The 26,730-nt window shown below is 47.0% G+C and overlaps 1 protein-coding gene across 5 annotated transcripts in view; it reads left to right on the top strand.

The window, feature by feature from the left end:
* The first annotated feature begins 24,168 nt into the window (after window positions 1-24,168).
* Window positions 24,169-26,730, top strand: part of LOC130528825 (regulator of G-protein signaling 4-like) — a 9,464-nt gene continuing 6,902 nt past the window's right edge. For 2 of the 5 annotated variants that reach the window (XM_057038580.1, XM_057038583.1), the window contains exons 1-4: window positions 24,169-24,325; window positions 24,432-24,505; window positions 26,157-26,205; window positions 26,294-26,355. In XM_057038580.1, the coding sequence (XP_056894560.1) occupies window positions 26,204-26,205; window positions 26,294-26,355 (64 nt within the window). In that variant the 5' untranslated portion in view covers window positions 24,169-24,325; window positions 24,432-24,505; window positions 26,157-26,203. The remainder of the gene's footprint in view (window positions 24,326-24,431; window positions 24,506-26,156; window positions 26,206-26,293; window positions 26,356-26,730) is intronic. The other 3 variants (XM_057038581.1, XM_057038584.1, XM_057038582.1) reach the window with 2 other exon arrangements.

Below are 26,730 nucleotides of genomic sequence, written 5' to 3' on the forward strand. Positions count from 1 at the left end.
AAATCTGATGAGGCAGATCGATCAAAGAGCCAAATCCACTGGTGAATTCCACCCAACGTGGCCGCCGCACGCATCCATTACCCCCGTTAGTAAACTGGTGGGTCAGTTTCCTGCATTAATTAGCTGCTTCGTCTCCACAATCAAACGTGCACATGAAAGGGCAGAGCGTTTCCCAGCGCCAAAGGTCATCGCTGCCGTTTTACTCCACTTGCTGAGGCTCGATCACGACGTGCCCGTTAGATCAGAGAAGCCTCGTTAAGAAGCGGCCAATATTCATGTGGTGATTTGCTTTGCTGTGGGGGAAGTAAATGTGCTTTTAACAGCACTTTAACACTGCATACATTTAAAACGCTCGCTGAAGGAACGTTCTCGGGGGGGCGTCTGTGTGTGTGAGACTAAAAGAGATAGAGTAAAGAATTATTCAGGAATGATTATAAAGTCATTATTCTGTAATTTAAAAATCTCAATGTCTTCCAGCAACAATTAAACTGCTCAGTTTAAACAGCTGCTGCCACTCGGCCTGGTTACAGCTGTTGGTTTGTGCTGGTTTTCTTCACTCGCTCCTCTAAACCAACCACACGTGGTCCAAATCTGCACCGGCCACGTTGAGATTGGAGGTGCGCTGCTACTGCTGCACTTCATCATCAAGGGGATCGAGAGTGTTTCAGGCTGGACCAGTTTTAGTGGGACAGTTGCTGCACAGTGGGGACGGCTGAGAGGAAGAGCCAACAGAGTCTGTGCTGTGAGGCTGTTCTCCCACAGAACCACCGTGTGGCCGTCAGATCTGGGCCCCCCCGTCAGATCTGGGCCCCACAGGTCTGGACTCAGGCTGTACACACAGATGAGCGGGCGGGCTGCTCTTCATGTCCCCTCGGGTTCTGTTACGCTAGAGGTAGAACAGCCCTGCAGCCTCTTCTTGTGGTACCAGCACAGTTTGAGTTTTCATTTCAACTCGAAATGTCTCCATTTCCACCTTCGGTTCACCTTCATTTTGATTTCTAATTTTAAAGTCGTGCTGATTTTTAGATGGGGGGGGTTTCATGGCGGCGCCACAGGAGCAGAGCAGCAGGAGCTCATCTGTCTTTGTCTGCCTGTTGTCGGACAGGTCCGATTCAATTTACAGGTTTGTACGAAGTTACGTGAAGGAGAATAATTCAGATCATTTAAAAGCAACTGGTTCTATAATGAAAAAGAAAGAGAAGATTTTCCCAAGTGAGTGGGAAGTGCCCCCCCGTTCATTCACACCCCAGCATGCCTCTGCTGGATGAACTTTCATTCCTCTTCATATCTGTGGCAAACTATTTCCATCTGCACAGCTTTGTTCTCCCTAATGGGCAATAGCAGAGCAGCGAGCTGCTCGAGCTCTTCCATCTTCAGTCTGCTGTGAAGAGTCCATCCATTAGCCTTGCACCTCATTGCTCCGAGCACCTGACCCAGAAACCAGGGGAGAGTTGGTGAGGGCTCCACATCATCCAGCGCCAGTCATTTATTCAGCCCTCAGGGCTCTGCTGCTCTGGCACTGCTCACTGGCTCTTAGGCAATGTGCCTGCGCCGCTCTGTGCTATTGATCAGCTTTAGATTTTCCCAGGCAGAAGATGGAATTCTTCACTGTGAGCAGAACCACTTCTGTGAGGTTAAAAAAAAACCCCACACACATAAGGTTATTTTAAATCAAAATTTCAGACTTTGTGGAGTCCAGAGGAGCTTTGATTCCCCCGAACAGCTGATGTAGCAAAGCTGTGTGGCCATTTAGTCCCATCGACCCTGTGGGAAGCCTCCTGTCACATGTTCATCACCGACCTGATGGTTCAGAAGCTGAAAGCAGAGAAATCTGCTGCCCCACCCCACAGTTTAGAAGATAACCTTCCTTACAGTCAACCTCCACAGACTCTCACGCTAATGGGACATTTCCAGACATGGATGCAAATCCAAATGTCTTTATTTTCCACAAACGTGTAAATGTTTCTATGCAAACACTAAATTTAAACGACTCCCTGCTGATCCGCGCAGAATCATTTATAATCTGATGTTGCCGTTTGTTCGGCGTCAACGAAAGTAAAATTCTCCTGTGATGAATATTAAAGACCTAAAAGGAATAAAAGATGTTTAGGAAGCGTCTCGGTGTCACGGAAGCTTCGAAACATCATTCCAGTAGAAACAACCACCATCCCGACCGTTCATTTCACATCTGGCTGTTTGACCTGTTTGACCCCGGCTGACACCAGTTTCCAAAGCTGTTGCAGCCAGATTGAGGCAGTCGTGGCTCTGCAGAGTCTTGTGTCACTATTGTTCACAAATTGAAGAGCTCGGAGTGACGAGGACTCAGCTGAAGGGCCCAAAACCAGCTCCAAAGGGCCCGACCAACACCTCCATTTGTGAGAACGTATTACATCTGTTGGGAGTCCGAACATTCCCCCAAATACAGGTCAGAGACCATGATAGCTTTTTTAGCTGGTTTTTAAGCAGGCATCTTCACATATAGGTGTGCTGTAGCCGGGGACCATTAAAGTGCAGCTGTGGTTATAAAAGGAGCCTTTGCTGAGGCTCCAGACCAACTTGTTCCTCTTCCACTGGGCGTTTTATGGACATAGGAAGTCTCTCAATCCACATAAAACTCAAGTGCACACAAAATTCAGGATTGGGTCTTAAATGGATTTGACTTTTGGTCCTAAAGGATCATTTTGAATGGATCGAAACCTTTCTCCACCTTTTATCAATTTAGCCGTAAGATTGTAGGATTGATCCCTATTCAGCGGTCGCACGCTCCGTCTGTGGTGGAAATGGCCTGTAAATATTACACAGAGGCTCGGTGTCCTGCTCGGAGTGACCGTATGCTAAATATCTCATTTCCTGTGTTCTGTTCCCAAGATTGAGACCAAATGTCCAAGTTGAGTTTGACACGTTTTCCCCCAGAGGTTAACGGTGTCAAAGCAGCGCTGGATTGGATGTCGGTTCAACATGGGTGCAATCCGGACCGGCGTAGTAAAAACATCTCAGCGAGGCGAAAATCAATTTGCTTTGAGCCCCGTGCCTGTCGAATGCTAACAACTGCTGCCCCTGCGATTACAAGGTCACCGCCGCTGTCGGCCGTCGGCAAAGGTAAATATTCAGGTGATTATTTCTCAGGAGACTGCTATTTTCCAGCTTTCATACCGAGCATGTGCATGTCAATTCCCCGAAGGCCCGTAGCTTGAAAGGAAACCTCAGGAGTTCAGATGTGGGTGCCACTGCGAACAACAACTCAGCTTTAATAATTCACAGCGCCACAGAGGAAACGCGAGACGGATAATTAGCATTCGCTCCCAAGATCCACCTGAAGAACAGCAGCCATGCTGATGCCAGCTGGGAATTTCCATCTAATGGAGTTTTTCTAGGCGAGACATTTTGGTTCGGTTCCGTCGAAGAGTTTGATTTTTATTTGACCAGAGAGGCAATTAAAGGTGTGATCCTTCAAAATGCGAAAAGAGAACCAAAGAAAACAGAAGAAAAGACTTTTTGTTGGGTATTATCACTGGTTGGTGAAGAAGACTGACAATAATCAAGTCTGATCAAAGCTTCCAAACTGACGCTCACACCAGCCTCACAGCACTGAAAGGAGACAAAAATACATTAAAAAAAACACATCCAGAGTTGATTGTTAACCGCTCGACAGTTTAATTAAAGGAATCGGATTGCCGGGATCCAGGTTGACATTTTAACTGCTGTTGAACGCCGCTTTAGCAGCGTGATTATAAGCGGAACTCCAGCTAATGCAGGGTCATTACGGAGGATGAAACGGCAGCTTCTCGCTCTGCCTCTTTTTCACCCCCCTCAGGTTGAGCTGAATAATAATGATCAGAATAGAAATGGCACTTTTCCCCCTGTGTATGGATGTAGCCATGGTGTCAAGTCCCGCGTCTTCCATTTCTCATGCAAACACACCCACACACGCGCGCGCACCAGCTGGCCAGTAAATATAGCAGGACTGTCTGTAATGATTGCACCTGTCAAGCGCGATGCTGCTGCATGGAGCTGCATATCCACCACAGTGGCCAGCGGGAGTTTCCAGTCACTTCTGACAAATGGCGGCGGCGGCGGATGGGCAGACTGGGGCTGTCTAACTTATCGCTCCACACGCAGATACCGATACAGCCTGCGGGTTTGTCTGCAGGCTTCAGCCCTCACTCATTCTGGATTCCGTCTTTTCTCCCTTTCTTCCCCTTTATCACTTTGAAAATAATGAAAGGACAACTTTGTAGCATTTCTCTAGTAAAATGTAAAAACTTTGGAGGGAAATGTGAAAAAATAGCTGGATGATTGTTCCGGCCACCCGGGGAAGTGGCTCAGGAAACGGAGGAGCCATCCTTCCTGCAGTTTGTGTTTAAGAACTATGGCTGAACATCAGGTTGGAACATGTCATATTCTCCAGATTTCGTCAGTAAACGGGGAGCAGGTTCTGTTAAAAAGCATCGCTGAAGGTATGCTAAGGAACATAACAGAGGCTTCATGTCTTGCTTGGCTCCAACTTTTAGTGTTTCACAGCCTCCATCGTTCTTTTAAATTTGTGCTGTTATGGGGTTAAAAGGTCACTTCTATTGTTCTATTCACAGAAAAAGGCATAAAATCTAAGACCTGTAAGCTCAAGATTGAAAATGAAGAAAATCCGATGAGATCTTTATCACCCCGTCAGGAACAACACTGCAATAACATAATACTGGGACATCCATTCATTCAGTTCATTCATTCATTCAGTTCATTTATTTACATTTCTATAGTTTTATATTTATATTCTATTTTTAATTTATTCTATTTTATTTCTTATTTTATTCTATTTTTATTTTTATTATTTTTAATATTTTAAACAGTGCTGTACGTTTCTTTGGGGAGATGCTAATTTCCCTAATGGACACCCCCTAAAGGGATCAATAAAGTACCCTGATTCCTGATTCTGATTCTGATTCAGTCAAGTGTCAGTGGAAAATGAAACACAACCGCAGACATTTTTCAAAATGCCCCTTTGTCTCTGGTAAATAGTGGAAAACTAGGAATGTGCTGCCAGACGCTGAAGGCCGCAGAGATGCAAAATCCCCTTATTGACTGCCTGGGCTGATTAAAAACATAGAGAGTCAATCAGCGCTAATCCGGTAAAGGTGTGGTCTTTAAAGGAGACTTCATGATTAACCAAGAATTCAGTGGAGTCACCTGTACCAGCCATTAGACCCTCAGTCTCAGTCCCTTTGTATCAGTTTTGTGGATCTGGAAGACGCAGTTGGTTCCTCATTCTTCTCCAGAAATGGATTCATTCCAGACTCCGTCTGAGGCTGATAGCAAATCTAAAAGCTTTTCTTTGGGACGCGGCGAGGCCGGAGCAAAGCGCGCCAGCCGTCCGTCTTCATGAGTGAGCCCAAGGTCAGGGCGGGTGTGATCAGGGCCAGTCACGGCCGGGCCGCCTCCGACACCGGCTGCAAACGAGTGCGAGACGAGAACGCGAAGGCTCATCGCACTCCCGTATGAAGGTGCACGAACCCAGCGGTTCTGCCGCGCTGCAGCCGAACTCCGTCATTCTCCCTCAATAAAGCGGCGTGAGGGAACCAGCTGGTCCACGTTTAGTTAGAGCGGCGTTCACCTGAAAACGGACTCCCAGATTTTCTAATCCGCTGAACCTGGTGGGCGAAGGATGGATGGGATGTTGTTAAGTGCTGAATAAATGACCCAATTTTCCTCTCAGGACCTTGAATCCTGTCAAGTCTGTTCAGCAGACTGAGCGTGACCTCTGTCTGGAATATGGCGGTGACGGTGAGCGACGCTCTCCCATCTGTCTCATCCTTCACGATGTGGAGCTTCCTCCTGACACGAGAGCTTAGTTTTGACTTCTAATGTAAAAAAAAAAAAAACACATTTTGTGTCATGTGCTTTGCTTGTCAAACTCTATCGGCTTCAAGTGCTTTTGACACTCAGGAATGTTTGAAATATAAAAATAGTTACGTTAACACTTACTCTGGTGACAGGATGTTGTCACATAATAATAATGACAATGAAATAAAGATAACAGCTTAACTAGCTTTGAAGCTAATTATCTGGGTTCCCTGACAGTCCTGAGCATTAATAAGTGCTGTGAGGCTATTTTATGCTGTTTCTAATCTAACTATAATCTGAATGTGATATAAAGTGCAGACACATGAATCCAGTTCAAAATAACTGCAACAAGTTGTTGTGATCATTTACTGTCAGTATATTTATATGAAACAATGAAGCAATTCAGCCTCCGCATGTGCTGAAATGGAGCTCCAGCATGTTTCCGCACTCAGAAAATATCAGTTATCTCACCACGAGATGCTGCCAAATCTGACACACCGCTGAGAATTGAGGTTAACACAGCTCTCATGATTGGAATAATAGCAGCAGTCAAGTCTCAGGTTTTCCCTGTTTGCTTCCTTCTTTAAATCAGCAGCATAAACATGCAGAGCAAAGACAAAGCTGCTGGTAAAAGCAGCCAGTTTAGACTCTGATGCCTCCACATCCACAGGTTTCACACCTTCACGTTGAAGCTGTGCAGTTTAGAATGTTTTCTCCTGTAACAACTTCCTGCTCCCAAGCTGGTCCCACGCATGTGTGTGTGTGTGTGTGGGTGGGTGTGTGTGGGTATAAGTCTTACAGGATGTGCTAAAGTGGAGAGAACACCCAGAATTCATTGACCTTATTGTCTGCCTTATCTTTTAATGTCAGATTGTCTACCTTTCGTTCCTAAGCCAAATCACTGTAATCTATGGCCTCTCAGTGATAATTTCATATTCTAATTTATATTTCCAATTCCAGGAAATGATGTAATGTCCTCTGAATTGAGTGTCAGACATTCGCTATTCTTATCACACGCTTACATCTCACACTTATCAGCGTTGACTTAATTGAACTGACACTCTCCAACAGCGTGCGCGCCACCATTCCAGGTTCAAACACACTGAATGAAACAAAGCCTTTTATTATCAGGCTGAATGGGACTTTCTTTGTGGACTCCATCCTCTTTTTAGTGCCCATGAGGCTTTGCAACCATCAACACGCTGTCATGTAAGACATTAAATCTTAAAAACCCTGTTAATTTTTCACCTTATGTTGCCGATAGTGCACCAAGGACAACGGCAGGTCTGCGGTAGAATTCCAGCTTGTTGCCGGGACACCTCGGATGTGATGTAAGTTCCAACTCTCCAACTGGGATTTGCCGATAGGCTCTGTAATTGGTCGACGAGGTTTTAGCCATAATTAGCGGCTCATCTCCCCAGTGGGCTGGATGGGTGGCGGCTCCAGGGGGATCCACTGGCTCTGGGAATGTCACACTTGCTTTAACTCCTCCCAACTCGTGAATCGAACCTCTTCCATCTGTGGTCGGGTCGATCGGTAATTACGCTCTTTTCATGTTGATAACCAACAGTGGTTTCGTTCACACGTTCCCAAACCTCGAGTGCTGCTGGATTTGCCGCCTATGACAGGTTGTTTTCCGCTCTCTCTACGTTCTGCTCCCAGCTTAAACCGCTTCGGTTTGTTTCCATTTCACAGCGATTTTTTGTTTTTAACATGAAGCTTTCAGGGCTAAGAAAATAACCCGTCCTTTTCAGAGCGGCGCCACCTTCACTGTGCAGCTCCTCCGACGCCGCTTTGCCAGACAGCTCCTGCTGTGATTTTCCAAGTTGACAGTTGGGGACGACTTGTTTTTTGCTAAACACTGAGGATTTGATAAAGACAAACACATCCCTTGGAGGCTGTAGAGGATTATAAAAGGCTTAAAAAGCAAAGATTAGGTGTTTATATCATGAGTTGTAATAATGGTCAAAGCATGAGGGAAAGCAAAGGTCCTTCTCTGTGTATATCCGGCATTCTAATCCCCTCTCAGCCCATCCAACGGGTGCCATCTTTGAAATCCAGCGTGACAACACTCTAACATGGGAAACCCACATACTTTGGCTCTGCTCCTGACTCTGACGCTGTATTTGTTTGAGCAGAATATGTCCATTTGGACCGGAGCAGCGTTTTATGTTCTATCGGGCTACCCCGGAGAACATAATGAAGACATGGTTGGGAATCTCCCCGTGGCCCTGAAAACAAAGTTAACTCATATTGTTCAGACAGAAATGAAAATAATCGGTGTGAAGAAACAGAAGTGCCTCCAGTCTAGTTTTGATCCGAGTGTTTTAAAACTAGTAGATAGAATAATCTCTGACGCCCTCTCAGGTCCTGTAATGAGAGTTGCTGAGTTTATTATAGAAAATTAAATATCTGTTGCCTGTCTTAACAATCATCTACAACAATTAAGGGAAGGATCTTTTTTGTCTTGTCATCTCTTCTGGTGGCTGTGAAATGGGTCCTGTTGCTGTTTGTTGGATTTACTGGGAGTTGTGGGAAGTCCAAAGCAGATTTCCTGTGGGGACATTGAGGTATATTCTATTCTGAATTCTAGTAAACATTAAAAATTCATTAATGGAAATCTGTGTCGATACAAGCTTTCGTAGATGAACAGATGTGTGTTTTATATTAACAATGCTGCCACAAATCCACAGAAAAGGCTCCACATGAGAGCATAATTACACCAAATTATGTGTAGCCATGCCTTACGTGCCCCTTCTCCTCTGTCTGTCTTCACCCCTTTATCTCACGAACGTATAATTATTTCCCCAATGTAAAGGAAGACTGAGAAAAATGCAAAAGCACCGGCATCCTGCATCTGTGTAGAACCACATGAGGTTTGTCTCGGCGGCGGCCAACTGGCGTGTTTCTGCTCCTCGCTCTGGCAGCTGTGGGGGGGTGTCAGAAATTAAAATAGCATTTTCGTTTAATAGGGCTAAATTCTCGAATGAAATAATTGGGTGAAATCCTGCGGCCCGAGCTGTCCGTAAACTTCCTAGTCAAGAGCGCTTCCAAGAACACGCCTCAGCTTTGCCAGGGAAGTGGAAGCACCTCGGGGTTGGTCGACCTTAAACCTGTCTGCTGTAGAGGAAGTGCAGAGGATTCTGCTTTAGCCTCTCAGCTCCTGTCCATTAGCGTCATGGCTCCGTCTACATCTGTGTCCACCTCCAACATCAGGACCAAATGTGGATCCCTGACCAGGTGGGAAGGAATTATTTCAGCCGGTGGAAACCAAAGAGGAACGCTGGGCAACGAATCTGCAACAGCGTCAGAGAGAACTCAAATATGCTGCATATTTCAAGATGAGCTGTGTATATTTGTATCCTGCAACCCAATAAATGTGTCACATCAGTGCAGCACAGTTCTCCAGAGGAACCTGTTCCAGTGAACGGCGTTTTTGATAGAGCACACCCGAGTCTCGCTGATGAGATATGTCAAGAGAAATCTCTGACAACTGTGTGTTATCGGGAAAAAATCTGCCAAGATGTCCCGAAACGAAAAGACGGGGAGCAAGGAGCCCAGAGCTGACACGAATTAAATCAAATCAAACCAAATCCTGTCATGAAAGGGAGCACATTCGCCTCAATCCCATAATCTACCAAATACGATAAAGCCAGTGTCATTCTCCAAATGTTCAACCCCCCCGAGAAACCTCCGAAATGGGTTTGGCGATTTTTACAAATGACGCAAACGATTGTATTAAACAAGCTCTACGGGTTAAACATCGGTTTGTTCTGGTGACGGATGTGAACGTCTACAACGCGACAGCTGGGACACCTGCGTAACCTCCTATCTTTGGCTCATCCATCCTCAGAGTTTTCCAGGTCACCAACCGCTCATATCTATAGTGATTCCCGTGATGCGCTGCCCAAAAGGGAAACCACAGCGCCGTTTGTCCCAGAGGGGGCTGGAGTCTGAGGCAAAGTGACAACGCACGGCCTTCAGGTCAGCGGTCCATCACAGAGAGTCGGGAATAAACCAGAACCTTGCTAGGAGTCGCCCGTCCCAACAAAGACCCTCTTGCTGCAGCGCACTGTCGGTCTCCTCCATACTCGGAGCCTTTTGTCTTGCATGTCTTGGCCCGTGGGCTTGATCTCTCCGTGGTGAGTGTTGCCTTTGGAGTTCCAAAGCACAGCGGGCCTAAAATGATCCACAGAGTTAGCGGGGAGATAAAGGCTGAGCCCGTCGCTGCATTTTCTCCACCGTCGCTACACGAGGTTTTCGCCGAGGCCCAAGGCTTTAGTCATCTGGCACCGACTCCCGCTGCTCAAGATGGATGCCACATCAGAACCAAAGGCCCGAAGATCAAACGATGTGGAAACTACACAAGCTACAATCTTCTTCCATTTGTAGCAGGCTGCCTGTGAGGCGGGGTGTGTTTGTGCATTAGCCCAGCCGGCTCTGCCGGGTCAGTGAAACAGTCGCAGCTCCTGTGGAGGAAGGGGAGAAGGCGTTTCCCTTTATCAGTCCAGATCTGGCTACCCGCCTGCATCACACAGGTAATTTATGCAGATGTTACGGACCTGTTAGTGAAACCGGCGGTTTAAGGGAGCAGCTGTGCTGAAATGTGAGTCTGAAAGTGGATAAGTTGTGTGAAGCCCATGGCAGCACCAGGCCAGGCTTCATTATTCGGTGGGTTGGGAGCGAGAATACTCTGATACCCTTTAGCTGGCTATCACCTCCACACGGATGAGTTTATCCTGAAAAGCCGATCGGCATCTTAATACCTTACGTGCACATTCTGCACATCTGAGGGCAAAAGAAATACATCACCTACAGCTACTTCCATGAAGGTTCCTTACAGATGCAACTGCTCCGTTTCACTCTTTTAAACGTGGGATGCTGTGAGGCAGCCTTTTCCTCACATCGACACATTTATTTCAGTGTTGCTGGAGATGGAGACGAGTCCAGGCTGGAAATAGGATCTCATGTTGTTTACAGGTTATTGGGGCTAAACTCAGAGGGGCGTCATGGTCCAGAGGGACCGGGTGGATGGTGGAGTCGGTGAGGACAGGATCACGTACAGATGGCTTAGCTAAAATAACCAGGGCCGGGGGGGCTGTTGGAATCATTCTGGAAGCTATTTCAGTCATAAATATCTGTTAGTTTATTGGCTACAGAGTGTTTTAGTAAATGGGTTTTACCCTCTCGTTACGTCACCACTGAAGGTCTAGTTTGAGAGATTTTAGATTAATCCTGTAATTAAGACTAAGTAATCCAGAAATTTTGATTTCAGTCTGTTTCTCAGATTAGTTGTAAACGCTCTCAGAGAATGTTGAACACTGTGGAAAGGGGGGATTTTTGCCTCCTTTTCCCAACCTTGACACTGACCAACGGGGCACTAATGCAGGTTAAACGTCCTCTCGGTGGCGTAACACGGTCAGGAGAAACACACTGTTTTTCACTGGATTTCTGTGGTTTGCACTGGTTGGAGTTTGTTTTTAGAATGTTTTTATTCATAATTGTCGACCTTTGCGTCTCTATTTTGTTGCCTACGCGGCATCTGTGGAGGAATCCATGTAAACAAAATAGAGCGAGCTGTCAGACCACCGTGGCAATAGTGCGCTGCGTTATTTTGCATCTAAATGAAAAAAAAATAAAGGCTTTGAAATTTCAAAGCACCAGTCTGTCAAAATTCTCATCATGTTTTACACAGAGCAGAATCAGGGGGGCAGGGACCAAAATATGCGTTGGATATGTGTGTAAAATGAGCGTCTGCATAATACGACAACGTTAACTGAGTTTCGTTTAATGTGTGTGTGTGTTGCAGCGTTTAACTAGAGACCAACTACAGAAAATGGGACGTTTCTGTCACAACACAGCTAGCCACAAAAGTCAGATGTTGAGTGCTTTAATGACATTTAACATGCATTTCTAATTAGCATGGCCTTTAATATGGTGCTATCAGTGTGTGTATTATGCATGCAAGCAAGATGGCGCGCATAAACACCACCTGACGGCGTGCGCTCGCGCCATCTGGATAACCTGGCAAATGTCAGAAGGTTTTCCGGGCCGCGGTCGGAAGACGTGTTGCTGGCAACGGGGCGGAATAGACGGATGACTGTGGAGGGAAGCGAACGCCAAACGCGGCTGCAACTGCAGCGTCGTTAGCAAACTTAAGACTCAGTCGACTGAAACTCATCTTCAGTGGTAAAAGCTCGTCAATGACGGGATAATTAGACATTTGTGGTCACTTTTACCTCCTTGTTACTTTAATTCATAAGAATTTCAAGCGATTTCTCTGCAGTCAGCTGTGATGTAATTAGCTATTTCAGGGAGCAGATATTTTCTAGCACGGCCCACATTAATCTCAGCTTGTGCTTTACAAACCAGTTCCTGATGGAGTCCCCCAAGGCTCTGATTTTAGATCTGCCCTCATTTCAGTTTCTTCCATCAACCATGTGAGTAAAAACCAATCTTATTGATCGTCATGGTTAGACCCAATAAAGCATTTTCACCAGCCGTTTCCTCCAGCAGTGAAACAGTATCGGTACCTGTCGAGGGGAGGGCCACTGTCTGGAGTTATCAGAAACTAATTACCCTGCCATTATTTTTGCCTTGCAGATTTGAAAACCATTCTTAACCCCCCCTCCTGAAGCCAGGCACCCTGCTGGGGACATGCAGTGGTTTACAGCTGAGTGTTGACATGGTGCGAAATTGATTAACAGCTTAGATTTTCATTTGTTGGGCAACTGTGCGTGTTAGGGATTCACATCCTGAAGGAGGATGTGAAACTTGAAAAGCCAGTAAACTCTCTTCCTTCCCGGATGAGAGAGACAAACCGATGTGTGTCTGGAGGCACTCCAATCCTAAATAACAGGTTATCATTTTGAGAAGTTGGCAAACATGTTAATATTCATTCTCCCCCCCAAACATCATCTCAGAAAGAACAGAATAGGGTGGGAATTTAAATAACACAGGGATGTCTGCCTAATGGAGATAAGGGAGGCCACTTCTCTGAGGGGTTTCTAGGAGACGGACAAGGATTTAAAAGCTCTGTACAAGAGTAAAAACACTAAAGTAATTCATATAAATATAGCTTTATGTTACATTTTGTTTTCATACAGCCTGATATCTATGCGTGAATATGGGGAAATAATGAAAAGCTAAACAAAGCCTGGTTGCCACCCAAGGCTACATTACAAATTAGCAGCTGATGTAAAGCCAACCACAGGTTTTTTTTTATTAAAGAGTGTTTTATTGAAGAGTGTTAATAATGTAGCCTTATTAACATAACGAAAGGTTCTTGTATGTCTGAGACCTTCGCGACTGGAATAATGTAACAGTCTGATATTTTTGATGGGATAATCACAAACCTGGCCCCCCTCCCAAAAGAACTGGCTGCTGCAGTCATACGGTGACTATATCACACCCTATTAACCAAAATGACCCAGAACTCAGGTGGCGGAGCACTTATTCATCCCAATGCTTCCTCGACAGCGCGGCGTAAACTCGGCAAAAATCGGTTATGGAAACACTTCCCCAGGACATCATTTTCCATAGGCTGGTGAATATGGAGAGAGGCCGACGTGTTTAGAATCCATCTCTCTGCTCAGAACAAAGTGGGCGGGGTGGGGGGGGGCAGCTGTAGGTGTGTGGTAATTGCTACAACAACCTATGAACCACTTTAATTTCCTCACATCCTGGAGGCGTAAAGCGATGCCCCAAGCTAAGCGTAGCAGCTGACCCCCCCCCCAACCCCCCACCCACACCGACCCCCCCGACCGATGACGACCACTGTTCAAACACAGGCCCCTGGGAGTCGGCTGGACCCGCGGAGAATGCAAGAGGTGTCAAGAATGAAATATGATTTGAATGCTCCCGCTGAAATGGAAAATATCACATTAGAGGAATCCAGTATGTCTCCGTGCCCCAAAGATACGGGGGGTGGGGTGGGGGGGGGGGGTCATTACGCACCGGCTTTGATGCGTCTGGGAAAATTTCCATGTTTACCGCCGCGGCCCCTCTCGTCACGGCGAAGTGTGCAGTAATGTTCCACACTCATGCTTTTGTTTCCCTGCTGCATCCTGGGTCAACGACAGATGGATGAGTCCAATTTGAAACGCCGCTTTTATTTCCAGTGCAGAGAGGAAGCTTCAAACACACACCTGTGGCTGAGGGACGCGCGTCAGGAACGAAATTAGCGGAATGGGAATAACCTGGTGTACTTTCAACAGCTTTAGGGGACTTACGCTCTCAACGCATCATTGGTACTCCATTAGTGATCAGAAGACGAGCGCACAGGCGCCACAATTGCCTTTTAAAGCGCTTTAAAGGCGAGCGGCTCCACCGGCATACTGATCAGCCGCGGAACAAAAGGCAATATTCATCTCGTCGGTCACGTGGAACGTGGTCACAAAGAACTGGACTGACATTCCTCACCTACATCCAATTAAAATCACGGCCCACGTCCTGGCTGCCAGACTCTCTGCCCTCCCAAGTACGCAGCGATCTGATCGCACCACCTCTTGACGGCTGGTTTTATGAGCCGGTTTCCTCGGTTCGCCGAGCACCGCCGTTTTCAACACCACCGATTCAGCTACTTAAAAGGGGGCCGGCCGGCGCCGACTGCAGCAACAGGCTGCATCGATCAGCACGACCATCTCAAATGAGGCGATTTGGGCTGAGCAGCTCCCCCCAAACTGAGTCCTCCACACGTGCGGTCGCGCCCAGGCGACACTCTGACGCATCTCGTGTTGAGATGTCTATTTTCTGCTGCATTGTGTGATTGTTAATATTGAGCTTGCAGTTTGTGGTGGGGGGGGGGGTAGAGATTAGAGGGCCAGCGTGAGGAGCTAAACCCAGAAAGATGCCTGCAGAGATACAGGCTGAGTTGGGGTGGATCATTACAACGGTCTGTTGCTGAGTTCTGACTCACATCATATGTGAAGATCCAGGCATTTTTCTTCCTGATTCCCCTTTGAAGTCCTCTTATTAGATCCTCACTGGTTCATGGAAGTGGAGGGACCACAAACAAGCAAATATTGGGTGCATCCTCGTTGTGATTTGCTTCGCTGTGGACCTGAAACCCGTTTGGATTTCAGCCCCATGATGACGGCCACGTGTCCTCAACTCTCCCGTCTTCCTTCGCACCGCCAACCTTTTTTTTTTTTTTATTACCAACACTTGCTGCCAAACCAATTACGCTTGCGCGCAATGCATGTCGGACACATTGTTTGGTCACTTTAACTACCAATCCAATTATTTTGTGTTTCTGTGTAAACACAAATCATCATCCTAACAGAGTGTGTGTGTGTGTGTGTGTGTGTGGTGTGTGTGTGTGTGTGTGTGTGTGTGTGTGTGTGAGTGTGTGTGTGTGAGAGAGAGAGATGCTTCTGCAGTAATTGCTAGCCACATAACAATAGCTCCCTGTGGAGCGCTGTTTTGTAGTTGTGACCTCGGGGGGGGGGGGGGTCTCTTTGCCTACGGTGTGTAAAAGCTTTTCTCCATCCTTGTTAGTTGAAAAATCTGCGGATTCATAGACGTCTGTCATAGCGCGTTGAGGATCATGTGCTATGTTTCCTTTATTGAGAACATCAGTGGGAGCGAAGCAGCCGTCACAGCAGAGGGGGGTGAGCCATCACGCTCCTATCGGGGGGGCGATCTCACTGTGACCAGATTACACCGGTGGGCCCCTGAGGCTGCTTTTATAATTACTTTGCTGATGGGAAAAATAAGAGCCCTCTAACAAGTTCTGTCAATCAAGCAGATGCAGCCCCCCCACCGCCCCCCCCACCCTGATTATGTAAAGAAAACGTTGTGGTAGCGACCTCGCAGAGTCGTTTAGACGTTGACCAACGCCATCAACCACCGTGTGACCGTCTCAGGAAAACGCGCTGGGTCAGAAGAAAGTTTTGCTTTGGTTTTTATCCTCCCTGTCCAGACGCACGGGTCCAATCCAACACAAAGCGTCCGGTCGTCCCCGTGTGGGTTTCCCACACACTAATCCCAATCTGAGGACTGTTGATTCCGACTGTGGCCGAGCTTGGCAGGAAGAGAGGAGTGAAAATAAGAAGCCGATTGTCTCCTGCCTGCGTGTCACTGATGCGTGCCATTAGCGCCCCATGCGTCACAGTCCTCAAGCACACGGCCGACTTTTTTAAATAGGCACCACACAATGCAGAGCAAATGAGGAGCGACCTTGAGCAGGCTGGGATGCTCGGGACAAACCGGTGCTGAACATCCACCAGCAGTGGACGATTTGCTGGTGATTCACATCGAGGCTAATCTTCCTCTATTTACTCATCCCTGCTATTAGAAATCTTTTCTTGCCTCAGCAAAAACAAGCTATTAAAAGCATTTAATGATGTCTGACCTCTTTTCGTTCCCCCCCATTTTTTATCACAATTGCTAATCAAATGAAATGTCGCAATCATGCAGCAGAGCACAAGAGCAAAACGCACGTGCGCGCCTGGGGCCACGCGGCTGGCTGTTAGCATGTTAAGAACGAAGGTGACGGATACAAGAGAGCGAGAGCGTCACCAATAAGCAGCACAAGCTGTTCTCCAAATTGACAATTATACACGTCCAAACACGTCCAAACGAGTCCAAACGAGTCCAAACGAGTCCAAACGAGTCAAAACAAGTGTCTGTGATGAAACTGTCTTGCAATGATGTGCAATTGAGCCCATGTGGAGCAGTGACAGATGTAAAACGGACTTCTTGGCCTGATGTTTTCATCCTCTGAGACGGCCGCTGCGGCGCTATCTGGGGGGGGGGGGGGGGCAGCTCCTGATTCATTCATAAGGATGAAGAAACTGCTGCTTGAACAAAAGTTAGAGACCTTCAGATGAAGATGAAGTAACCATCACGGTCATATGGAGAGGGGCGACATTCTGTGCCCTTTAATAAAAGGGCCCATAAAAATCTGCAGGATGGTTATTTTTAATCTCAGTATTTCCGATGCATTATTTTGTTCCCGTCATTCTGTTTGCTTGAATCTCACCTCCTGAGCTGAATGTGGTGTTGTGTGGCTTCCATTAACCCTTTCCCAGCCTCAGCCCAGCGTGCACCTCATTACCCACGTCAGTTATGTCCGTCTGCAGATTGTGATGGAAATAATGGAAAGAAAATGAATCCCGTCCAGCTCATCCGGAAGGTAAATGACTTTCACATAAATCCCATACGTGTTTGGAATCATCTGGGCTGGAACCGTCCTGGGCCTGAAGCACCAACAGGCATCACAACATTGATGAATTTATCAATGCTGACGGGCTTTTTGAACACTTTAGACTCTTTTTAATCACCGTTTTGGCCCCGGTGATTAATTTTTATTGATCATTTATTTAGACATCTTTTACTAACTGAACTACTGGTGTTTTCAGGAGAAGAACGACTGTTTTTGCTTCCTGAATGAGGCAACAGTGAAATAGAAGCTCATTTTCTCAGCAAGTGAGGGGAACATTTTAGTATTTTACCTGCTGCCTTTGGCTCTATTTTCTGAATTTTCTGAATTAGGGCTGTTTGTTCATGCCTTTCCATGTTTATGAGGGGCTATAAGCTGTATATTTCCAAAGGCATTTAAAAGCGGTAATGTTTCATGTGGAAGTGCTTCAGGCTAACAGTGCACAACTGCTACTACAGCAGGCTGGAGTCTCCAAAAGACTCGTGCACAACTGAAATCATCCCCAGTTTCTGTAGCGTGTTGACGTCTGGAAAACAGTTCTTGGAGTTGTGGTGCAATTAATCAAAACTGCCCTCCCTTGTGGTGCTGCAGGGTCGTGTTGAGCCCCCCTGGAGAAGCAGTTAGACCACAGCAGCCCATGCAGGCTGCCACCTCCTCCAGCCCCCATGTGCTGCGTGCTCGCTCTGGGCTGTCAGCATGAGGCTGCATCCAGCTGGAGCTTTGTTTCTGCAAACAGCATTTTACTAATTAGCCAAAACTCGTCAAAATAGCGTGAATGTTCATTTCATTGGGTAAATGAAGTAGCACTTGTCAAGCATCAGGTCGTGAGGTCGATAAATAATCAGCATCTACAGGAAAGGCTTCAGAGAAGCAGCAGAAGAAGGGAGACGCTGTGACTCTTCCACAACCAGCCGGGCCGAATGTGTCACAGGCGGCGTCGTAGTTATGACCTCGTTACGTTTTTGTCTCGACCTTGAGAGAGCGGTCATAATGGCTACCCTGATTTAGAACTCAGAGAAAGTGAACGATGATTGTTGCCCACACCGTGCCGGGAAAAGTGTTTCCGTTCACAGGGTTTTATTCCATTTGCAGTTCTGTGAGTTTTTTTCAACTCTTTCAGCTTCACATCCGACACAAACGGTGTTGAGAAGATCGGCCGTGTCGCTAACCAGTCACGAGCTTCATTGATGAGTGGACTGTCGACCTCTGACCCCTCAAAGTGCTTCTACAGTCTGCCTTCATCCAGCGGGGGCAGAGACCAACTCGCCGGTGCCTCGTGCTCATTGGGAGAAACCAAGTAATGTGGAGTCAGGGATCAAACCAACAACCTTTGTGCTGTTGGAGTGATCACTCCACCATCTGAGTTTGAAAGCTGCTGCTCCAGAATACTGACGTGCACAACCTGACGTGCACAACGTTCTGAACCAGAAATAAAGGAGATCACGTCAGAAAGATGCTAACGCTATTCACGCTATTCTGAAATGTTAAACTCTGAAAAGGAGTGGCCTCCAAATCATTCTTGAAAATTTTTTCTGGAAAACAAAAATCAGCCCAGATCTCAGATTCTTCATGTTACGGCAGACGAAATGTCATTATTTATGGTTAGCCTTTAATTGGTCCCCATTCTGTGACACCAGACAAGCTTTTGATTGGTCGCTTGGCCTTCTGAACTCGTGATTTAAAGTAGGAAATGAGAAATAGGATTACTTTAATCCCAAGGAGATATATGCTAGTATGAGAAGGGCAAACTGGCTGAAACAGCACAATCTTTAAGTGAAATAGAGCAGAAAAGCTAATTCTGGCTAAATCATTAATGCATTTAGCTGCTTTGTGGTCTAAGCTTTCATAAGCCACAAAGAGTTTCCCTTTAAACATTAGTTGGGGTTTGTGTGTATCCCGCAGTTTTTGGTTATTGTGTTCACACACTCGGAGAACTTTTGACTGGGAAAAGCTGCTGGATCACAGGCCGGTACAAAAAGCTTTAATGAGGAAAACGCCGTCAGCGGATGACAACAGAACTCGCTGGAGTCTGCGAGAGGCTCTTTTGATGGATAATTCGGAAAATAAAAACATAAGAACTCGGGCCAACTTGCACGATCAATTATAACCCACGAAAATAAATGTTTTAAATTTGCCCTCTTTGCTGCTGCACTGCTTTAAATGGCTCTTCCCTTATCTGTGGAACCCCAGCCAATAACGGGGGAGACATCATGTTAACACGTACATTTAGAATCATACACGGACACGTTTATTGATATTTACATGGAGCATGGGTAGATAAACAGTTACATAACTGCATTAGTGCACCGCTCACAAAGACTCTCACGGTTCATTAAAGTGAAGTAATTAGTCGTAATTTGCATCATTAAAGCAAAACAGTAGCTGGCTCATTCATGAATACACAATGAGAGAAGAACTGGGAGGTCTGGGCTGCGTCTGTGCTGCAGAGAGGAAGGGAAAGAGAAAATCTTCCTAAATCTATAATATCTCCATCTGATCTGATGCCTGAGCATGAACGCACCGGCCTAAAGAACCAACCACAGCGGATTTTACACATTCAAACACGTAGGATCGGTGTTAGTGGGGCTTGTTTTATCTTCCCATTCAGACCAGTTCAGCTGCCAGATGGCTGCTGGGCAAAATGGCACCCTGCTGAGAGACAAAATTGTCATGAACCTAAACATGCCCTGTTGCTCTGGCCAACGCTGTGGGGGGGGGGGGACACAACCTAATGTTTTACCCACTGCTGTTGAGTCCTCAAACAGAGTGGTTTGTTTCATCAAACTGGTCCTTTCCCAGTTCCTCCTGCAGACATTTGTTCAACTGATGGTCCACTTCTTCTTATAAAGTGGATAAAAACATTCTGAACTCATAAAATCTGCCAGCGTGCACTCGCAAATCTGGAGTTTAGCAACTTTTTGCTCCCGTGTGAAGTGGAGGACTGTTGCATATTCATAACACACACACACACACACACACACACACACAATGCTCTTGGTTCACTATCAACACACACTTGTAACATGAGTCCTTTTGATAGCTGCTGTCGCTCTCTGCATCAGAAATAAAAATGAAATGATCTGTCAAAAAGAGAGAAAACCTTGGACCAAAGAGCCCGCACAAATTTTCCCACTGAGGGTTTTTTTTTGTATTTTCTATTTCAGATGATGCTAAATGACCCTAAAAGATCAGGTTGTTTTAAATCTGAGGCTCAACTTTGCAGCATCTTCCCTCTTTTGTTAAATGAATCCTCGTAAATTTTAGCTGGTAAAAGAAAAAGATTCATTTGTGTAACTAAAATGATCCCTGAATATTTAAGGTGCAACTTTGTTTTAGAAGTTTGTCCAATTCTGACTGCTAACGCCTCCCCCAGGCTGAAGAAGGAGAGGCCCTGAAACATGGTGTGTGTTCAAAGATTTCCAAAGCAAAATATTACAACAATGTTGTTTTCAATTTCTTTTAAATCCACCAAATCTCCTCCTCTGAGGGGAATGCTTCTCTTTGTTCTGTCTGGAAAACAGCGAGGTTTCGGGGAAACGCAGCAGCTCTGGGTGGAGGAAAATGAGCGAGGAGTCAATCATCTTTACGAGCCCTGAGGCGAGAAGAAGAACAAATCAGTGGTGCCTTGAAGAGGAGACAAATGTGCTGTTGAGATGATGGCCCTGCTGAGCAAATCAAAGACAGCCCTGCAGGACGGGAGGCGTTAGAGAAGACAAGCTCAACAAGGAGCTCGCTGAGAAGGTCCACAGCCAGTCAGGTGTCTGCTGAGGGAGGGGGGGGATCCCGAAGGAGGTGCTGATGTTGAAGGCAAAACTCTTTGAGGGAGATCTCTGACGAGGCGACGCCTCTCCGAAAAGGATGAAAGACTCGAGGATCAGCTGTGCGGCCTCCACGAGCAGGAGGCACGGGAGCTGCAGGAGAGCAGGAGAACCAAAGAGAGAGCGGAGGCATGAGGAGGTGGAGGACGAGCAGATCTTCATCTTCAGGTGAGCTGATGTGGTCGGGTTTCTCATTTCTCCTCTTTCTCCTCCCCGATGATCAGAAGAACAACTCTGAATAATCCTGCGCTAACGGTGTCAGGCGTGATTGCTCCTGTCCTCCTGGGACGCTGAAAACGACCCTTCGACTGACGGACGGATCATTCAGAGAGAAAATAGAATCTAAAAGAAATGAAAGTCCAGTTCTAATCTGGTGGTTTGGAGGGATTAGGAGCACGCGGTGCGCCGCTCTTTACAGGGAAAAAGGTGAAAACCCAAACAGAGAAATACTCACACTGACCCCCCCCCCCCCCCCGCCCTGAACCAGATGGTCGTTCCTGTGAATCACTGGCACCACAGAGCCTCGGTCCAAAGGATCCCGACTGCAGCTGAGCGTCCAGCATGCAAAGCAACGAGCCACAGCTGATGCATGTGATGCTGCGTGAAGACGGACGGACGGACGGACGGACGGAGAGGAGGACGGCGAGGGCAGACGCAGGGACACAGCGCCCCACAGTGGAGGCCTGCTGCAGGCTGCTGAACACAAACCCAGCTTCCAGGCAGCATTATGGGGTTTTTCACTCTGTATTTGAGTGATTTCTTCTTTTTCTCCTCTATAAGTTGCAGTAAAGTTCTAGTTTCTTTGCACGTCGTTACGTGTTTCGTCCTCCAACGTGTCGCCCGATCCGTCGTTGGCGGTGTGTTTGCATTTCAGGCGTGACGAGGGCTTTGGCCCTGTGAGCTTTTGTCAGCCGTAATGTAATTAGAGAATAGGGCCGAGACAGTCAAAGGGGGGTTAGGAAGGCTAATCAACTCTCTGAGTCACTCCCCATCTTTAATCAGAGAGAGAGAGAAAGACAACAAGAGATTAAATCCATTAGAAATTGAAATCCCTGACCAAACACGCTCCGAGACAAGTTAATTACAACTACATTTATTACTTTTATTTACAAGGAATTCATCCCCCCTTCCCTAAATATGGGCAAACGTGCAGAAACTAGTGGAGGTTTCCTCCCTCGGCTGTTTCCAAATGTTGGTTGTTGGAGTTGACACTGGAAAGTCACCAGTGGAACCGATACGCTTAACTAGGGTTTAACACTTCTGCTCTTCTACAGCAGATCCAAACATCGGATGTTTCGTTGCGTTGCTAGAAAAGCTCTGCAGGTTTTGGTTGCAGGAGAGCTGAAATGCTCCGTTCCTCATGTATCTGACCGGCATCCAGAAGGAGGGCGTGTGGAACCTTCTCTGGAATGAGTACAGCAGCTGCTAACATTTTCAACCATGACACGTCCCGTAGCCGCGAGCCTTCCGGCTACATAAGAATGATGTCCCTCACCACCTCTGCAGGCCGTGAATACCTTCAGGTCAATACTTCATTTTTGACAGTTGTGGGGAGGTGTGAGCTAAAAGAAGGATAGTTATTACCCTAAAAAGGGTTCAACATATCAATTCGTGTGTGTGTGTGTGTGCGTGTGTGTGTGTGTGTGTGTGTGTGTGTGTGTGGACTGGGACTCTTTTGCATGTTCCTCTTCATCTCTCAGATACCTGCCGTCATCGGCGAGCTGAGCCGATCTCTGATCTCAGCTCAGGAAAGGACTCATTCAGTATCCTGCAGACGTCGGCTCATAAATATGAAACATCTTTGATGCTATCGGGGCAGCTCTGTTGTGGGAGCAGCTCAGTCCGACACTGTTTGGACCGATAAAGCCCTCGCGCTCGGCCGTCCCGCTTCCCAACCGTTCCGATCCACTTTTTATTTAAATCGGCCTTCCGGGAGTTACCGGGCAGCCGCTTCTCAGAATCAATCAAAGATGGTCGCACGTGAAAATAAAATGCGACATTATCGGCAGGAAAGACAAACAAAGGTGGCTGTTTCCCATCAGCGAGGAGTGAGAAGGTCACATATCTGACAGCTTTGGTCGGGACCCCCGGCATTACCGGTGGTCATTACACATGCAAATGCCGTCCGCAGAGGTGTTTTATGACACCTGCTCCTGTTTTCTAGGACGGCCTTGTCAAACGTCCCACGGAAGACTTGCAAATCAAGATGGAAAACAAGGGCTGGGCGGACAGGTAGGCCCATTCAGCTGTCACCCCACCCCCCCCGTCCCCACCGTTTGTGCTCCCATCCTTCATTTTCATAGCTCAATCCTTCTGCCCCTCCGGCTGTCTCCGAGTTAGGTGAGGACGCTGAACCCTGCCTCCACCTCGTGCTGAAGCATCTGCTTCCTCCTGCCAGCCGTTTGCTCTGCAGGCTTGGATTATTATGGGTCTCATGTGCCAGCCGGGTCAAAAAAAAGCCTCCTTATTCCCGTACAGCCCTCAAACTCCAACAGGAAATAGCTTACATAAGATGGCGGCGACAATAAATTCTACAGGACAGGAACGGCGTATAAAAATGTGCATAAGCTATAATTTATCGGCATCGTAAAGTCATGAGTAAAGACACTAAACCCATCCCATGTTGAGATAACAGAGCTACAAATATACAGCCACAGTGTGTAAACTCAGTCTGGGCTAAATTGGGACACCCGGAAGCGGCGGTGCGTCATTTATCCGAAGAGTCGACGCTGGGTACAAACAGGTGCTGCAGTCGTCATAAAATAAATGTTGGGATCCTGATCTGGGATGTGATGAAGGTCCATGAGATTCCTTTAAAGGGTTTAGGTGGATGACCTTCAGTCAAGGTTAAGGGCGTGTTTGAAAGTTGTTGAGCTTTTATCCACATACCAAAGGTCATGTGAAGCTTGAATAACATCTATGTTTGATTCTGGAAAAATTCAGATAAACTGAATAAGATGTTTGACAAAAATGAGAGATGGGTGCAGCACGTTATTTATTTACGAGCTGATGTTTGGCCGCTGCAGCCCTTGAAGGCGATCCTGACAACTCGCTGTTAAATGTGCACGTTTAAGAGTTGCGGCCGGGCGAAGCGTCGTTATTTCCTCCCGTTGAGGGTCGCTTATCAGGCCAGGGAATTTACGACTTCCTCCCCGCTTCTTTGCATAATGAATTTGCTTTTAATCTGGTTTTGTAGACGTGTGTGAGCTCGCCACCCTCACCGGCTTCTCCAACCCCCCCAGATGGAATCTGCCCCCCGTAACACCGAAGTCTGCGTGTTTAATGGACGCCGTTGGAGCTTAAGAAGCTCCGCGCGGAGCTGACGCGTCTGTAAACAGGGGCCTGCCTGCGCTACAGCTCCAACATGCACAGACTTGCATCTGCAGAGCCTTTCGGGGAGGAGAAGAGAAGAAGAGGAGAAACTCAAACTGGGAGCGTTGTGTTCCTCTTTTCAACTCGTAGTTTCCAAACATACTTTGGTCTTTTTTGGCAACAGAGAGTCCATATTGTAAGTATGCGCTCCGACGTGGCTTTAAGCTTTTGAGGCTTGTTTTTCTGACACTAAAGTTTGGAACGCTTCCCTTCCCCTCTGCTCCGTCTCCTCCTGCCTTCAGGACGGACTTTTGACGTGTCCGGCCAAGCAGCACATCGCTAACACAACCTGGACGCTCGTGCTAATCCAGTAGTTGTAAGTGTTTGTGATGGCGCCTCTGTGATCCGCAGTTTGTATTGGAAGTTTCTCCCTTTGTGCCGCTCTGTTCGGCTCAGAACGCCTCCAGCTCTCTTCCTCTTCCTTCCTTTTCCTTCCGACAGCGGCGCGAAAAAAAATCCAAAGACGAGCGCGAGTTCTTTGAGCGCTGTCTGCACGGCCCTCGATCCGGTTGGAAATAAAAGGGATGACAGCTCTGGGGCACATTGTCTCAGCTCTCTTTTGTTCTGAGAGACTTTCTGATTACCTTTTGCTCCAGAACTCAGAGCTGCTCTCTCTGCAGTACCCTGATCAATCTGATGTTTCATCAACGGGGCGGCAGAATTAGCCGCAATGGCTGTTTAAGAAAGGATCCTGGCAGTGCTTGGACCTGATCTCCACTGCAGACTTTCATTTAATGCAGACGTGTGTGTCCGCGGTGCTGTGAGCTGTGTGAGGTCAAACCTGCCTCAGAAAGCTACAGATTTCTGAACGAGGGCAAAAATCATATCAGACTCTGATGTGACCGCACGTAGGAGCTGCTTCCACGTTCTGATCCGATATTAACACGTTCGGCATCAGCGCCGACACACAGACACAATCTATACACACTTATTCTGCTGTGCTCATTTTGACATTTGACCTTTGACCTCTCCTATGTTCAATTCTGATTCAGTCTCAACCCCATCTGACATCTAGCTTTGAAACCCCTCCTGGGCTACCACCTTATTGTGGTGGAGGGGTTCGCGTGTCCCAATGATCCTAGGAGCTCCGGTCTGATCCCCGGCTGCAGAAACTAGAAAACCAAAAACTATTTTATTTATCTCCCTTCAGCAGATCATCTGAAATCGCCACAAAAACGGAGGTTTGCAAACATCCACCATCAGTCGAGGTCGCGTACGTTCTAACCGCTAAACGCTGTTTTACAACGTGCACTCGCCAGTCTGACACAGTTGACCAGACAGAACCTGTTCCAGCACCGGTGCTGACGGGAGGCCGTGAGGTCGACCCCGACCCTGCGGGCTCCAGCGTTGCATTCAGGCACCTCCCTCAGTTTCATGTGTGTATCACATACATACATACACACACACACACACAGACACACACACACACAACACACACACACACACACACACACACATAGATACATACATACATACATACATACATACATACATACATACATAGATACATACATACATACATACAAACTACTACTTCCTGCCGGCGTGTCAGTTGCTAATTTCTTTGCTCCACTCTGCAGGAAGTTGTGAGGCAATAATTCTCTGTGTGATATCAACTCCTCTGATTAATCCGTACAATTCTGCATCTCTGCTGCTGCCGCTACGATGGCCCAGTTTCACCAAAGGCGCCATTCAATTTTAAACTAATTTGAGATTTCCAAAATACGAGTAAATTCTTTACAAGAGGTTGCAGCACAGACCAGCGCCACAGCGAGAGATTCAAGTGTTTTGTACATTCTGGAAAGTTGAAAAATGATTATCAAGAGGTGAAGATGTGTTTAAAATGAAATATTTGACATGACCGTGTGTGTGTGTGTGTGTGTGTGTGTGTGTGCGTGCGTGCGTGCGTGCGTGCGTGTGTGTGTGTGTGTGTGTGTGTGTGTGTGTGTGTGTGTGTGTGTGTTTAGGAGGGATCCTGGTCTGAAACTCAATACGAAGTCTCCGTAGGTAAAAGATGTGAGTTTTCTTTGAACTTCTGACCATTCTTCACTTCATCTGAAAGCGACCTTCAGGAAGTTTTAGTCCCTGAAATTCTGCTCTGCAGGGCCCACATTGATGATGTCGTGGCGTGGGGGGAGTCGCTGGACCTCCTTCTGGAGTGTAAAAGTAAGAACACGTGTGGATCTTCCATCAGATGCTCAGATGTTGTTTTAGCGGAGTTCATCAGGTGTGTTTGAGGTGGATTTAGGCTGGATTACAGGTGACAGCCGACTCCAGCCGGCACCTCGTGACCGAACTCAGGGCTGCCTCCAGTTCCGTCTCCCCCTCAGTGATTTCCTGAAATGAATATAGCTCACCATAATATTTCAGGCCGTCTCTGGCGTCAAGATTAATTGTCATCCGGAAGATGAATATTCGCATTCGTTGCTCCCTTTTCTCTCGGAGGAGCTGCAGCAGCTCAGATGATAAATTGGCAAACAGCAGCGCAGAATAAATAGCGCCGCACGTGGCAGCTGCAATCTGATGGCATTCATATACTTT

Source organism: Takifugu flavidus, chromosome 7, assembly GCF_003711565.1.
Source record: "Takifugu flavidus isolate HTHZ2018 chromosome 7, ASM371156v2, whole genome shotgun sequence".
NCBI classification, from domain to species: Eukaryota; Metazoa; Chordata; class Actinopteri; order Tetraodontiformes; family Tetraodontidae; genus Takifugu; species Takifugu flavidus.